Here is a 14,383-nt window from a genome sequence, read left to right on the forward strand (position 1 = left end):
GCACACAGATATCTATTAATGTTAACACATTTCTCCTAGAACTGAAGATATTTTCACGTCTTTTGTTTCATTCTATTATTCCTATCCAGTAAACGTATATTCCACCGTATAAACTTATTTTATGAAAATAAAGTGTCGTGCGTTCAAATTATATTAAAAATGGAATACCGACATATCGGCTGTGAAATACTAAAAGGGTTAAATAATTCGAACTCTCTTCTTGTAACGTGGCGACATAATGTCCCGAGTCACAAAGAAACGAATCGAGTGTACAGCCGAACTGGACAATCCAAAATCCGATATCGTCTTTCCACCGTGCGCGTGTGATGCCTGTGTTCACGTGGCACGAACAAGATAATCTCTAAAGAACGTGGCCCGACAACGGCTGACTCTTATCTCGCAACAATCTCGTGATTGATCTGATTATTCGAGCCGGTATACTCATCTTCGTATGCTCGTTATCGAAACTAATTCCCCTTCGATAAAGTGCGCGGCTGATCGATACCAGGAATGCGAAAAATGTTTCGCGTGGATTGCAAGGAAACCCGGCGCCTGATTATTTTTCATTCTTCTTCCTCTTCGAGACAGACAGAGAGATAAGCCCGGTCTTCTCCTCGTTCCGAGAGGTGGAACGCGCCCACGGAAACGGAATGTAATTTAGCGAAGACTCGAGATGCCTGGGAGGGGGAGAGGGAGGGAGAACTCTACCACCACCATGATCGCCATTCTACGATTCGGTCATTCTAGACGTTCATTCCAATCGGAATGCAATTAATGTTAATTAGCTATTTTCGAGTCGCGGTCGTCGATCGCCGATCCTAAACGTGTTACACCGTTTAGCGCTCGACTCGCGGATCGTGTTTAACCCTTTGGCTGCGGTGCGATATGCGCGTGTCGGTCGCTAATAAAGAATACACAAATAAAACGAATTTTAAATCTGTGTTAGATCAGTTTAGTAAAACAGTAAATCTGCTGTAGTAGAAAAAATTTAGAGGATGTATATACAGGGTGTAACAAAAATGTTGGAGGGCCCGGAAATAAGAGACTCATGAGGTGATTTGTAACAACTTTTTCCTTAGCAAAAATTTTGGTTAACTGTACACTCTCTGGAGAAGGTTTTAGGATTCTCCGTTCACCCCGTGACGTCATACGGGGTAAGACAAAGAGGGAGGAAGCAAGATTGTGACGAAGGGAAGAGGGAGAGAACCCAGCTCTGCGTATAACACGGTATCGAGAGAACCAACCGACCCCATTTAACGCCGCTTTTAGTTCCTACTTTGACCCCGAGAAGAATATTAGCTTCCCGTGTATCTCGCCAAAGGATACAAGGGAGATACTATGTACTCGGGCGCGAGCTATTAGCACAGACGATATTATAAGAATAGACCTAACATCTTATGGGACTTGGTGTCCCACGAAAATCACGTTGGTTCGAGCGTACTCCCCATAAAACTTTCCGACTTCAGGAACTACGTTCTACACCGTGATGACGCACAACACACACAACAATGTCTCCGTGAACGCATCGTCGAGAGACAGGTGAATAATTTACGAGATCGGCGGCTGTGGCGGAGGAATTTAAAATTTAGATGCAAACCTGGTCGTCACCTCCCCATTATTCTGTTTAATTACCGGTGCCGGCAGGTGTCTATCTGTGCCAAGTGTTATTGGAATCGACGCGTATCCATGTCTCGGCCGGATGGTTATTTCGGGTAACAGTACGAAGGACGCGAGCCGCGCGTTGCTAGATCACGAAAATACTGTCGTCGTCGTCGTCGGGGTCAAGGACGCCGATTTAATATGCTGCTCGGATCGTTTGTAACGACGCCGAGAGTCGTAACCCTTTCGAGCGCGTGTCGTGCGTGTGCGCGAGTGACAGGGAGCCCAGTTAAGAGAAATTAATACGGTTGTTCTCGACGACTACAACTGGGGGGGGGGGGGGGGTGTTCGTACGCGATGAACTGGTAAGTTTGCTGCGGGGAATTACACAAAACAGCAAATGCGTGACTATTGTCATTGCAACCGGGACATTAATCAGACGCTGTGGAAATGCAGATTTTTCAATATTTGAAAAACATACTTAACCAATATTTTTGTGCTATTAGGGTATGCGCATATTGGTTTGAAAACTCGCTTTTCATGGTCATAAATTAAACAGATATCTACTTTTTTCCATCGCAATATATTATAGTTCGTTCGCTCCTGTTCAGTCTCTTCCGGAAATATTCAAATTCAATTCGAATTAGAGCGAAATGGAACCATCCTCTGGACGAATGACCACCCTTCGTCGATCCCACGTCACAGACCTAAACCACGGAATTATGAAACGGCCCCGTGTATAATTCGAAAAGAGACCGTCGAGTCTCGAGTTTCATCGAGAATTCCAATTCGAGCGCGTTCGACCGAGCGGAAGCGAACACGCGGCTCTGTCTTTGATAGACCGGAAACGCAGCCGAGCCCGCGAGTTCTCGGCGACGACAGCCTCCTGACAGCTCGCGATAAAACTTCTCCTTGTGATCGGGACCAACCGAGGGAAACCGTCGTCCTTTAACCATCCTCCACCCTCCCCCCCTCCAACGATCGTTGTTAAAACTACGCACACGTGTCCCTTGGCCCGATTAACATTAGAACTACCAGCATTGAACGTATACTAAATTAAATTATATAATACAATAATATATAGAATATAAGGGTGAGTCCCCTAAAATTTTCACCTGAAATATCTCCGTTGTTTTTGACGATACAAGAAAATGTGTATGGAACAAAATGTTTCCTCCAGTGGGGCAATTATTGTTATAGAGAAGATTTTTTTCACGAGGTCATATTTTCCGATATTTCAAGGTCATCGTCGTTTTTTTTAAATAGGATAACGTATTTTGATTAGTGTAATATTATATCTAATGAAAAGACAAATTCAACCATGTATAATATGTTAACCTTCAAATGACCTTCGGAGGAGTTATTCTTTGGTTATTTGTTGGCTGGTGGCTAATGTTACTTCGAACGTTGAATCGATACGAAAGTACGCTAACGAACAAAGATCCCCGCTCGAAAAGTACACGGGAGAACGCACGTGTAAACGTTCGAGGCAAATCGAGCTCCAACCTCGCGGAATAACGAGCAAAGATGCGCGGCGACGTGTGTCCGAGCTTGTAGGCTAAGTCTCGGCTTAAGAAACCCTTGGCGATCTCGCTGTCGGCCACTCGATGACACGCGATCCTCGAAATCCCGATAATCTCCGCTTCGTGTCGACGCGTTCCTCACCCCCCCTAACGATTCGAAGGCAATTTCGCTCCTCTCTAGCCACGTTTTTTCATTGAATCAACCCCCTCCCCAATTTCGCTTTCGAGCGATTTCAAGCGATATCGAGTCCTAGCCACGGGTCAACAATGGACAGCGTTTTGAACGCGTGATTTCATACGTTTCTACGGCTCCCTGGTAAACGAACAAAAAACCAAAAAAAAAAAAAAAAAAAAAACGCTTGAAACAACAATCACACCGTACCCTTTCATTCCCCACCAATCCAACCGTTATGGTACGTACTCATGGATTTTCGCCGAGTTCCATGCAGGAAAAACTTCCGCACGACGTGAGTTATTACTAGCCTGCGGATTTTTATGCAAAATGACATTTTTTCAAGTGATTTTTCAAGACAACAGCTAAGGTAAGAATTTCTTACCTCTCTCAAATATTTTATTAGGTTCAGAATAAATTAGAAAAGACATTGCATCCGATGAAAGTTTTTTCTCTATTGTATCACACAGAAATGAACAAACTCATTATCTAGATAAAAAGTTTCGAATAACGAATAAAAGATAAAAAAACATATTTTGTCATTTTTAATTGCTTAAACGTGGAAATTTCAATTTTTATAATAAAATAATACTTCTTTATGAATGAATCGACATTGGTATTACACAAAGCCGTATTGGCTATAAATGCATAAAATCCGCAGTCTAGGTATTACGTACGCGGGCGCAGCCCTCGGTATTCTCGAGCCCTGGCACGTACATGCAAGACGTGATGACAGTGAGAAAAAGGGTTCGAGAATCGAGATTCCGGAAACGTGACCCGTTCGTTTATTAATACGCTGTTAAGATGGTGGAGGCGTGTAAAAGGCAAAATCCGGAAGTAGGAGAAGACAGCTTGGCACGTTTATATTTTCATAGGGGGAGTAAAAAAACGGAGAACTAAGAGAAACTGGGTTGCTCCAGGACGATTCCCCCAGGATCTACCCCTCCGCCGTTTTGTTTGGCCGACGATATTTCCAAGTGTTGGCTATAGTAACTCACGTGATCGTTCGCATACTTTGGAATTGCAATTAAGCATACCAATTTTTATGCAATTTGCAGTTGTGTATAAAATAATATTAAATTATATTAAATTAATAGTGGCGGCGATACCATTCCATTGTTTACTTTAACCCTCATATGTACCTTGTGCCAATTTGACACATTATTCTTCTAAAGAATCTGCAAATTTAACTATTTATTTCTTCATATTCATTCGTGTCGACTTGACACCAAGGAACAAATTAAGTTGGGAAAATGAGGGACGGATGAGGGTTAATGTATTGTAAAAAGGATTAATATCGATCGTTTCGCGGATGAATAGCCTTGATAGACCGCGATTATTGACTGTTCGAGACGCGTTTTCCGTTCCGCGAGCATGCACTTTGTTTTACTTTTATCGATGTGGGTCACTAACGACGATAAAAAAGAAACAAGTTGGCATGCAGGGACGACCTTTGGTGTAACACGAACCAAACGAAAGTCGACCTCAGACGGATCTTGATCTTCGTTGGAATGAAAACGGAATCGTTCACGAACGAAGAAATCACGATAATTCAGAAGAAATAAATACAGGATAAAGTAGCTTCACGTTAGTTACGCCAACGATCGAGGGTCTTGAAAATTTTTCGCTTATTTCGGAAACGATTCGGAATCAAGGATGACGAACCGAATAGTCACGGTCGCAGCTGGTGACACATGTGGAATAATTGGCCAGTGGTCTCCGCGGGAATCGATACCTCTCTCTCTCTATCGAAAACTAGATTAAAAGCCTTCGATAATAGTTTTATTACGCGTCTCTTGACGTGTATATATATATATACATCACGTTAAATATCGATCGAAAAAAACTCTCGAGATAAACCCACTCGAGAACCGGCTCGGAAATCAGTTTTTAGATTGCATCTAGATCGCACCGATACGTCTATTAACGGCTCAATTTTTCACTATAAATACTGTCCGATGAATCCACTTTCAATCACAACACTCGCTACCGACAACGAAAGCGAAAGAAACTTTCGGAATGGAGAAGTTCGCCGCGATCCTCGCCCTCGTGGCCTTAGTGGCCGGTAAGTTCTGAAATATTCGAATAAACTTCCAATTCCCGCGGACTCAGGCGGTCTTAAGGGATGGCAACGGCCAACGGGGAAATCTCTCACGAACGCGGCACGGTGATTCGTCGTCCCTCGACACGTCCAAATATCTCGCGAAATTACGAAGAAACTTTTCCCTCTTGAATGAGAAATTCATCATCGATCTGTTCCGTCCGTTGAAAAACGTTCCTGAAACGGCAACATTATATTTTCTTTGCCAACGAACCGCGAATAATTTATCGTATACTACTAGGGTAGAAAACTCATTTACTGCCTAAACGAATTACTGTCATTCTAGACTGTTTTACTTAAAATAAGAAATAAACGTTGCGAAGTTATACATAAAGAAAATTCTGCACGCAATAAGCCCTTTGTTATACACGTCCAGAACAGGAAATAAACTTACAAAATTCTACAGTAAAGAAACCACGACAAAAAAAAAAGAAGAAGAAAAGAAAAGAACAATTAGTTACAATTCTGCTAATAATGAACTCTGTTCCCACACTTTCGGCCGGAAGTGCATGTACCTATATGAAAAACGCAGCCGTCGAGTAGGAAACTTTTTCCACGAGAAAACTTTTCGAGCGTTAATTACTCGAAATATACAATTCCCGTCAGTACTACGCTTGACATTAGACCTGGACCCGACTCCTCAACACTCGCTATCTAATTTCACCCTTCCACCCCTATACCTCTATTATCCTGACCCATATACAACCTGTATTCAACATGCCTAACCAAGCGCCATTCACGCAAACTCCAAACAACCTCTACAACATACACCGACGTCTCGCCAATTTTATCAACCTCGAACGTGACCTCGGTTCAAGTGTCCCTTATCTCGAAACTTCTAAAGAGTACCAACACCAACTCCAAGCAACACCACACGAAATCAAACTAACTTTCCTTTCTGTTCCACAGGGAATCCATTGACCGAGACATCGGACAACTTGTTCGATCTGCGAATGGACGGACGTATAGTGGGCGGCGAAGAAGCACGCATCCAGCAGGCCCCGTACCAAGTGAGCCTGCAAATTGAGGGCCGTCATTTCTGCGGCGGTAGCATAATCGCCTCGAATTGGGTATTGACCGCGGCTCACTGTACCTCTTACGGGCCGAGCTCGTACCAGATCCGTTCGGGTTCGACCTACGTGAAAAACGGGACCCTTCACAGAGTCCAACAAGTGATCAAGCACCAAAACTACCACACCAACAAGAACGATATTCCGGTGAACGACATCGCTTTGCTGCGTCTGGTCAATTCCGACGCGTTCCGATTCGACAATAGCCGACAACCCGTGAGACTGTTCCAGGGTAACTCCTCGTCTCTGGTTGGCAAATACGGTCTGGCCACCGGCTGGGGTACCACGGACAATGGTACCCCGAAGATGCTGCAAAAGGTCACGGTGCCTTTCGTCACGAAGCAACAATGCGCGAACGCGTATAGTAGCTCGGGAGGCATTCCTAAGGGACAAGTCTGCGCTGGTTACACAGCTGGTGGCAAGGATACCTGCCAGGGCGATTCTGGCGGCCCGTTGACCGTCAACGGAGAACTAGTCGGTGTCGTGTCCTGGGGCAAAGGATGCGGTACTCCTAACTATCCAGGTGTCTACACGGACGTTTCCCATTATCGTCAATGGATCAAACAGAACAGCGGAGTCTAACCATCCCATCATCCCTCCAAATGATCTTTCGTTTAAGTCGCGTGTAAACCTATGATAGACACTCGAAACAAGACAAATGATTGCGTTTAGACGACACCCCTATGTCTCTGAACTTCATTTCACAGAAAACACAGTTAGGACTAAAGCTGCGCGAAAAAGGTCCCTTCTCTCGTGGAACGGAGTGTATATAGGTGTTCACGCGATTCAAGATGATACCTGGCGCATCGAACTACGACAAGGGAGACGGTTCGACTGGTCCTAACCGTCAGGACTTAACGTGTAAGCCGATTTAACCGTCGACTCTCTATCCTCGGAATAGGTTTAAGCGAGACATGTACAAGTGTAAACGATGACATTATTTATGAACGATGCGACACAACGAGAGCAAAAGCTATTTCGTACTGGCGAACTGTGTCCCCGCACATGTTACCTGATACCAAATAAAAATGACTTGTTACTAACCATTTTATCGCCTGGTTTCGTTCACAGCCCATGACCAAATGTGTGTGCGAATTACTCGACCGTACGCATTTACGTAGATTGAATTTCTGTCGAACTGAAGCAGATTTTAAATAACAATCGAAGCGACCGTTGAATGAAATTACAGTGCTCGGTTTACCAGAGTGTCGTTCTAATATTTTTTTTTTTCTATAGAGAATATCGAACTGCGTCAGTTAATGCATAAAAAAAATATATGACTTCGTTTGAAAAAAACTTAGGTGACCTTGAAATCCCCGAAATTCCACCAACTGCAAAACAATTATTACTACCCCATTATAATGAATATACTGAACCACAAACAACGGACCACCCTGTATATAGTCACTCTGTACTACGCGTATTGTTAGTTCGTAAACACGCAAACTCTCGGCGAGTTCGCTGATTCATTACGAATGGTCCGCGTGAATTGCGTCAGCAGACGAGATAGAGGGCAAAGTGGCAGACAACGGGCGCCCAGAAACCGGGAACCATTTTGATTGATATTTTAATAATACCCACGAATGTGCAGATCAGCAAGCTTAAGACCCGGTTTAATCTCGCCTTTCTCTGAATCGTTCCGCGCGCTTATCAATGCACCGCCGTTCAGACAGGCTACGAGCGATATTCGACCCAATTATTGTATAAATACTTCGGGGATACCGACAGCAAGGCATAACAATCCAGAGACTCGAAGCAAGATGTTCCTACAAGCAAGCATCCTCTCATTGCTCGCCTTCGCGGCAGGTAAGTGTTCTCTAAATCGATCCTATAAACTTGGTCTCTGGACCAAGATCGCAATCGCGATCTAATTCTGCTAACTAGCTATTTTCAGCTAACTAGCTATTTTCTGCTAATAGCCTATTGCCTATTCATAGTACTCATCCAAACTGTTTCTTCTCTTGTTCTCTCAGCCAATCCCCTGGCGAGGCAACCCTTCCTGAGCCCGTTGATTCCAAGTGGCCAGATAGTGGGTGGCAAGGACGTCAATATCGAGGAGGTACCGCACCAGGTATCCCTTCAATCCTCTGGCATGAGCTTCTGCGGTGGTAGCATAATCGCTGATCAATGGGTGGTCACGGCCGCCCATTGCATGGCCTACCCAGCTGACTGGATGACCGTACGCGCTGGCACCACGACCAAGTCCTCCGGAGGAAGTGTCCACAAGGTGGCTGAGATAATCATCCACGAGGACTACGTGACGAATTATTACGGTGTCCCGGAGAATGACGTCGCTGTGATGAAACTCAGCACCCCGTTCAAACTGGACAAGACCAGGCAGCCGATTCGTATCTTCAAGCAGAACGAGGAATCCAAGGTGGGAATCAACGCTGTGGTCTCTGGATGGGGCGCAGTCAGGGAGGGCGGTTCCACAGCTGAAGTCCTTCAAGCGGTCAACGTTCCCATCGTATCCAAAAGCGTGTGCAACAAGGCCTACCAACCATACGGCGGTGTCCCAGCTGGACAGATCTGCGCCGCTGTACAAGAAGGAGGAAAGGATGCCTGCCAGGGCGACTCTGGCGGCCCTATGACCATCGGTGGTCGTCTTGCTGGTCTCGTATCCTGGGGATACGGTTGCGCCAGACAAGGATACCCCGGCGTTCACACGGAAGTCGCTGCTTTCAGCGACTGGATCGTCTCGAAAACTGGCATCAAAGTCTAACGACCGACCGTGACACGCCATGGATTCCCCCAAACGATACGATTTATATTGTTATCCGATTTATACATTTAACGGGTGTCCTGCGTTAGCAGGGTAGGTTTAATAAAAGCAGCATTCAAAATACCTGTACTAGCGTTCCATTACCCTCCACCAAATCCTAGATACACGAGACCATTCGGATAATAGGGGACGAACTAGAAAGCGAAATGCTTGCAAGGCAAGATTGAATTTTGAAAATACCTGTACTAGCGTTCCATTACCATCCACCAAATCCTAGATACACGAGACCATTCGGATAATAGGGGACGAACTAGAAAGCGAAATGCTTGCAAGGCAAGACACCGACAAGAAATATAACGTACCGAAAAAAAGTCAGAATACTTGTTCGAGAATTCCATCCGCGACGATTCGTTCTGATTAAAACTTTTGCTCCGGGAGGAAGAGTCGACAGATCACAATTAGTGCATAGTTGGAAGTAAAACATTATTCCTGGAAATATCCTCTCCGACGAATATCAGTTGCCCTCCAACAGTTCGTTTGGCTGTTTTTCATATGTAGATTCTCGAATCCAAAGCCGTGTTCACCCTTTATCCGATCGCGGAATAATTCGAAAACTAGAAACACACACCGTTCAAGGTGGAAATTAATCCTGCCGCGGTTCGCGCAGCTGGCGGAAGCACGCGCTATTCAATCTCGTCTAATGCGTTAACCCGATTCCACGAGGCCAAGGGGGGGGAGGGGGAGTCAGAAACTAACGCTAAGTGCACCTTTCATTAACGAATTGCATCGCATCGCGGAGGCGACACGGATACGAACGGACGTGGACACAGGACCAGCGAAGGAAAGATGGAAACGTAGACCGAAGACGATGGTGGACGGGAAAAGGAAACGGAAACGGCCGGTGACATAGTTTCCGGGAAATTCAGTTTGCGAATCCAGTCGACAATAACCGTCGACGGTGGAAATTTCGACCCCGTTTCGGCCGAGTTACTCGTCGAGGTTCTCAACAGCAGAAAAGCCGATCGACATTGTCGGAATGGTGACAACGAAGGGGGCGTAGTTGGGCACAATTTTATTCGACTAATACAAAGTGAAAAGATTCCGAGTACCTAAGGGGCGTCATCCTGAGCTTTAAACGGTTAATAAAAATTAAATACTCTAATGTCTCGATGAGTGCGACATACTCGAATCAACTTCGGATTGTTCGTGGCGAGTTGAAACGGTTTTCCACCTCTCGTAATTTATTTTTTCCCCGAAATTATTTAATATTGCAGTATAATTTGAAACAACGACCAACAGTCACTATTAACGAAACGCGTACACTTTCAACGATTTATGACTTTAAAAATAAAATAAAGGGTGTCTGACTACCCACGACCTTTTCCACTGTGGCAGTCATATGTTAATATTTTTTCCTCCCCCCTGACCCTATGTCTAGGCGAGGGACGCCAGGAGAGGTAAAGGACACCCGAGGCCGTGCAATTAACGTTTGATTTACATTACCGCAACAAACAACTCTGCCAGACTTACGCCGTCCGTCTGCCAAATCAGAGAGCGCAGGCACGATCGCGATTTATTACATTTTCACCTAAGGCCCAGACACGTCTCGAATATTCTGAAACCACCCACCCCCGATAGGGAAACCCCCACAGGAAATAGTGGGGGTACACTCCGAGTCGGTGCAAGCTGGAAAAGCCAGAGTAATCGCGGAGAGAAACGAGCTCCACTTTTATATGGGTTAAAGACGCGGGAACCGAGGAGAGAGCTTTATGGCGATGTCTCGCGCCGAGAGGAGCAACGGGACGTTTGCCAAACTAGATTCTCCCACCCTCACTCTCCGTAAGCCGTACGCGTGGTCACGCGCGTCCACGTATAGCGACGACAACGAGGACGACGATGAGTACGCCATTAAGCAAATCGTCGGCCCCTGCTGGGCTCCAGTATTTGCGGTGTCATCGAACGAAATATCCTCAAACTCTAGATTAAATATCCTCAAACTCTAGATTAAATATCCTCAAACTCTCTTATTAGATGTGCCCCTTGATTAAGTCCCACGCCTCGAGATTTTCATAAAGTGCACCGTTAAGTCATTATTCGAGGCGATCAAGTTTGATGAGACAATCTGTATCTGCGTTATAAATTTCTTTGTCACACGAAATAAGATCTAAACACAGCTATTTACAACTATAAACACAAGACTCTTGCTACCCCAGTCATTGTTGTCGGCGACTCAATTGTTATAACATAATAGCTTCAAGCATCTTTTAAATTAGCATTTAAGTAAGATAACCCACCTTACCCCGTCATGCCCCCCTTCTTTTAGGTATATATTCCTCTTATCATAACTTTAATCATCCGTTTGTAATAAACTTTTCTTCATTTTTTCGCGGTACCAATATTGGAATCGGCGGCCAATAGCGTCCTAAGGCCATCATCATCGCGGTAGCTACCAGGTGTGCATCCCTCGGTCTCGCCGTCACCGAACAGCGATTGGACCACAGCCAGCAACACACCAGACACCGCGCCCGCGAACCTTGCATCCGAACTCGCGCGAAAATTTCAAGTACAAGATTATCAGCCCGTTTGATTGTCGCGGTTATCGTGCCCGCCCGTCCACTCCCCGAGCATCGATCGAGCGGAGAGTTCGACGAACGTGAAACCAGGAGGAGGCGAACGCAATCAGCCCCCCCCCCCCCGCCTGCGCGAATAGGCACCACCGAGGACCCCAGTCGATAAATTATTTTTAGAACGTCCGGTTAGCCGGCGTAGTATTAACGATCGAACCTGGCACAAACGAGGACGATCCGATCGAGGTCAATCGCGATTGCCCTGCGAGTAGTACTCGATTCGTTCACCTTGAACGTCGGATCCTTCGACGCTACCTGTAAATCGTGGAACGTGTGTGAGACCCAAGAAACGACCTCGATACATCCAGTCCCGGATTAAGATGTCTTGTGGCTTCAGGGACTTCTACCGAAACGTAAAATACCGGTATTTTCGTTTGAACTCTTCGTCATATATAACCCTATATAAGCCATACCCTTATAGAAGCCGAAAAAATACCGGTATTTAGGGTATTATTATAGAATTCAAAAATTTTCAAAGATTGAAGTTTATTCTAAATATAATACCATTTAGTCACAACGAAGCCTTCATTATAACGGACAATGCTTCGTTGTATTTGTAGGAGCGTTGGAAAAATGAGAGGGCCCAAGCGGGATTCGAACTTACGACCCCCGGCACCGAAAGCAGAGACTCTACCCACTACTCCACGGAACCCTCCTATTTTCCCAAGATGTTATTTTGCTCCTTTGTTGGGTACGGAGTTCCCGATCCCACATATTTTAACAACATTGATCCGATTTATTTCTACATTTCGTGCAGATTCCTAGTATTTCAGAGGGAACATAGTAAACAAAATTTCATTCAATTATTTTTTTATATTAATGGAATGCTTAGATCGGGACCCCCCTGGAAAGTGGAGCTTGGGGCTGCAACCCCCATCCCCTTAATCCGACTCTGGATACATCGATGATAAACGGTACCAACCGTTTATAGGCATCACGTTCTTTTAACCCCTTTTCGCTACTACCAACGTCTTACAGTCGCGCCGCTATACTATCTGCATACCTAATACGATAATGTTTATCGTCTGGTCGTTACACGTTTATCGTTCCGTCGTCGGTCGTGGTGTAATATACAGGGTGTAACAAAAATGTTGGAGGACCCGGAAATGGAGGCTTCGTGAGGTGATTCGAAACAAGTTTTTCCTTAGCAAAAATGTTATCAAAGAGGGATAAAAAGCGAGTGTTGGATTAAAAGCGTTGGTGGAAATTCCGTTGCATGTCCGTTGTTTTAAAAAAATATATATTACCGTCTATGCATATGTATGTCGGATGGTAGAGGGGGGGGGGGCGAACTATAGTCGTATGCCCGTGGCATACACACAGATCGCTTCACGGAGGGCGATCATAGCAGCCCGTGCTAACGAGAAAGGGTTAATCGATATTTATAGAAGACTCTCGATATTTATAGACCGATTGACCTGATATTTATAAAGCCGATGCTAGAGCTTGACATTTAAAAAAAAAAGTATATATATATATTCTTAGTAAAAAAAAAAAGGGGGGTCGCTTATCTCTAGAACGCTGTGTAATTCCCAAACAGATAGTTCGGTTCGTTCAGCTGTTTTCGAAAGGCCACCAGAACACACGCAAAGGACAGGATGACAAGGAAACGATCCAACGATTGGTTGGTTCAACAAAAAAAAAAAAAAAAAGAAGAAAAAACCTAGGCCGCTGGGTTTCGAAACATGGCGACGCTCGTGAAAGTACAGGGAGGTGTACCTCCTGGTGGTGCCTGTCTCGGTCGAACGGTTTTTTGCGGTCGTTGCAACTTTTTCCCCTCCCTCCAGGCGAAATTGGAGAAACACAGCGGGCAGCAGGCAGCCATGGAGGAAGAAGCTGGAGCAAACGGTGGTCACAACTAGAGGCAAGAGAGAGAGAGGGGGGGGGGCGTGTGAACTTTTGACCTCGCCGTTGCTTCCGCACGCGTGCCAACCCCCGATTGGACTACTTTCCTCGAAATATTCCCATTAACCCCTCGTCGGGTCCACCCTCGACGCCGGCCTCTATTTACACTATGCTTTATTGCGTTTAACGGTTAATGTTATCGCGAGCATAGAGACACGCAACATACAACGCCCTCCGTTGCCCCCCCCCCCACCCCGGTACCCTCCGCGATATGATCGATGTTTCCCGCGGGATGTTGATGTATTCCTGTGGGAGCAACTCGTTCCTTTGCGAGATGAGTTTTCAGGTGGGAACTGGCTCTATCCCGATCGGTACACACGATCTCGGAATCGTGGTTGAAAATGAAAACAGCAGAAAAGAATCGTTACGTAATACAGTGATGTCTCGATGAGTGCGACACGAGCAACGACGTTATTTCAACCACTCGGTGGAGAAACTCGAGGCAACGAAATGGATTGGAGGGCATTAATCGTCCGCGGATAGGATAGTGCATACACACGTCGAATGTATCGATCGTTAGCCGATTTCCGTCGACCGATGGATTAATCAACTCTCCTCGGTTACAGATGCGTGGGCGGGGAGGGGAGGAGGGATCATTTTCGAGTATTATCCACGATGCTGGGGCCAATCTGTCCGTGATGTCATAACGCGACTAACACACACA

General features: G+C 45.5%; 2 protein-coding genes across 2 annotated transcripts; both read left to right on the forward strand.

The window, feature by feature from the left end:
• The first annotated feature begins 5,313 nt into the window (after window positions 1-5,313).
• LOC107188659 (trypsin-1-like) lies at window positions 5,314-7,047 on the forward strand. Its single transcript, XM_015576988.1, has 2 exons — window positions 5,314-5,359; window positions 6,305-7,047. Exons 1-2 carry the CDS (start codon window positions 5,314-5,316, stop codon window positions 7,045-7,047), a joined length of 789 nt encoding a protein of 262 aa, XP_015432474.1.
• A 1,178-nt stretch (window positions 7,048-8,225) lies between these two features.
• Window positions 8,226-9,187, forward strand: LOC107188613 (trypsin-1-like). Its single transcript, XM_015576931.1, has 2 exons — window positions 8,226-8,271; window positions 8,439-9,187. The coding sequence occupies exons 1-2, from the start codon at window positions 8,226-8,228 to the stop codon at window positions 9,185-9,187; spliced, it is 795 nt and encodes a 264-aa protein (XP_015432417.1).
• The last annotated feature ends 5,196 nt before the right edge of the window (window positions 9,188-14,383 follow it).

Source organism: Dufourea novaeangliae, unplaced genomic scaffold (genome assembly GCF_001272555.1).
Source record: "Dufourea novaeangliae isolate 0120121106 unplaced genomic scaffold, ASM127255v1 scaffold139, whole genome shotgun sequence".
NCBI lineage: Eukaryota > Metazoa > Arthropoda > Insecta > Hymenoptera > Halictidae > Dufourea > Dufourea novaeangliae.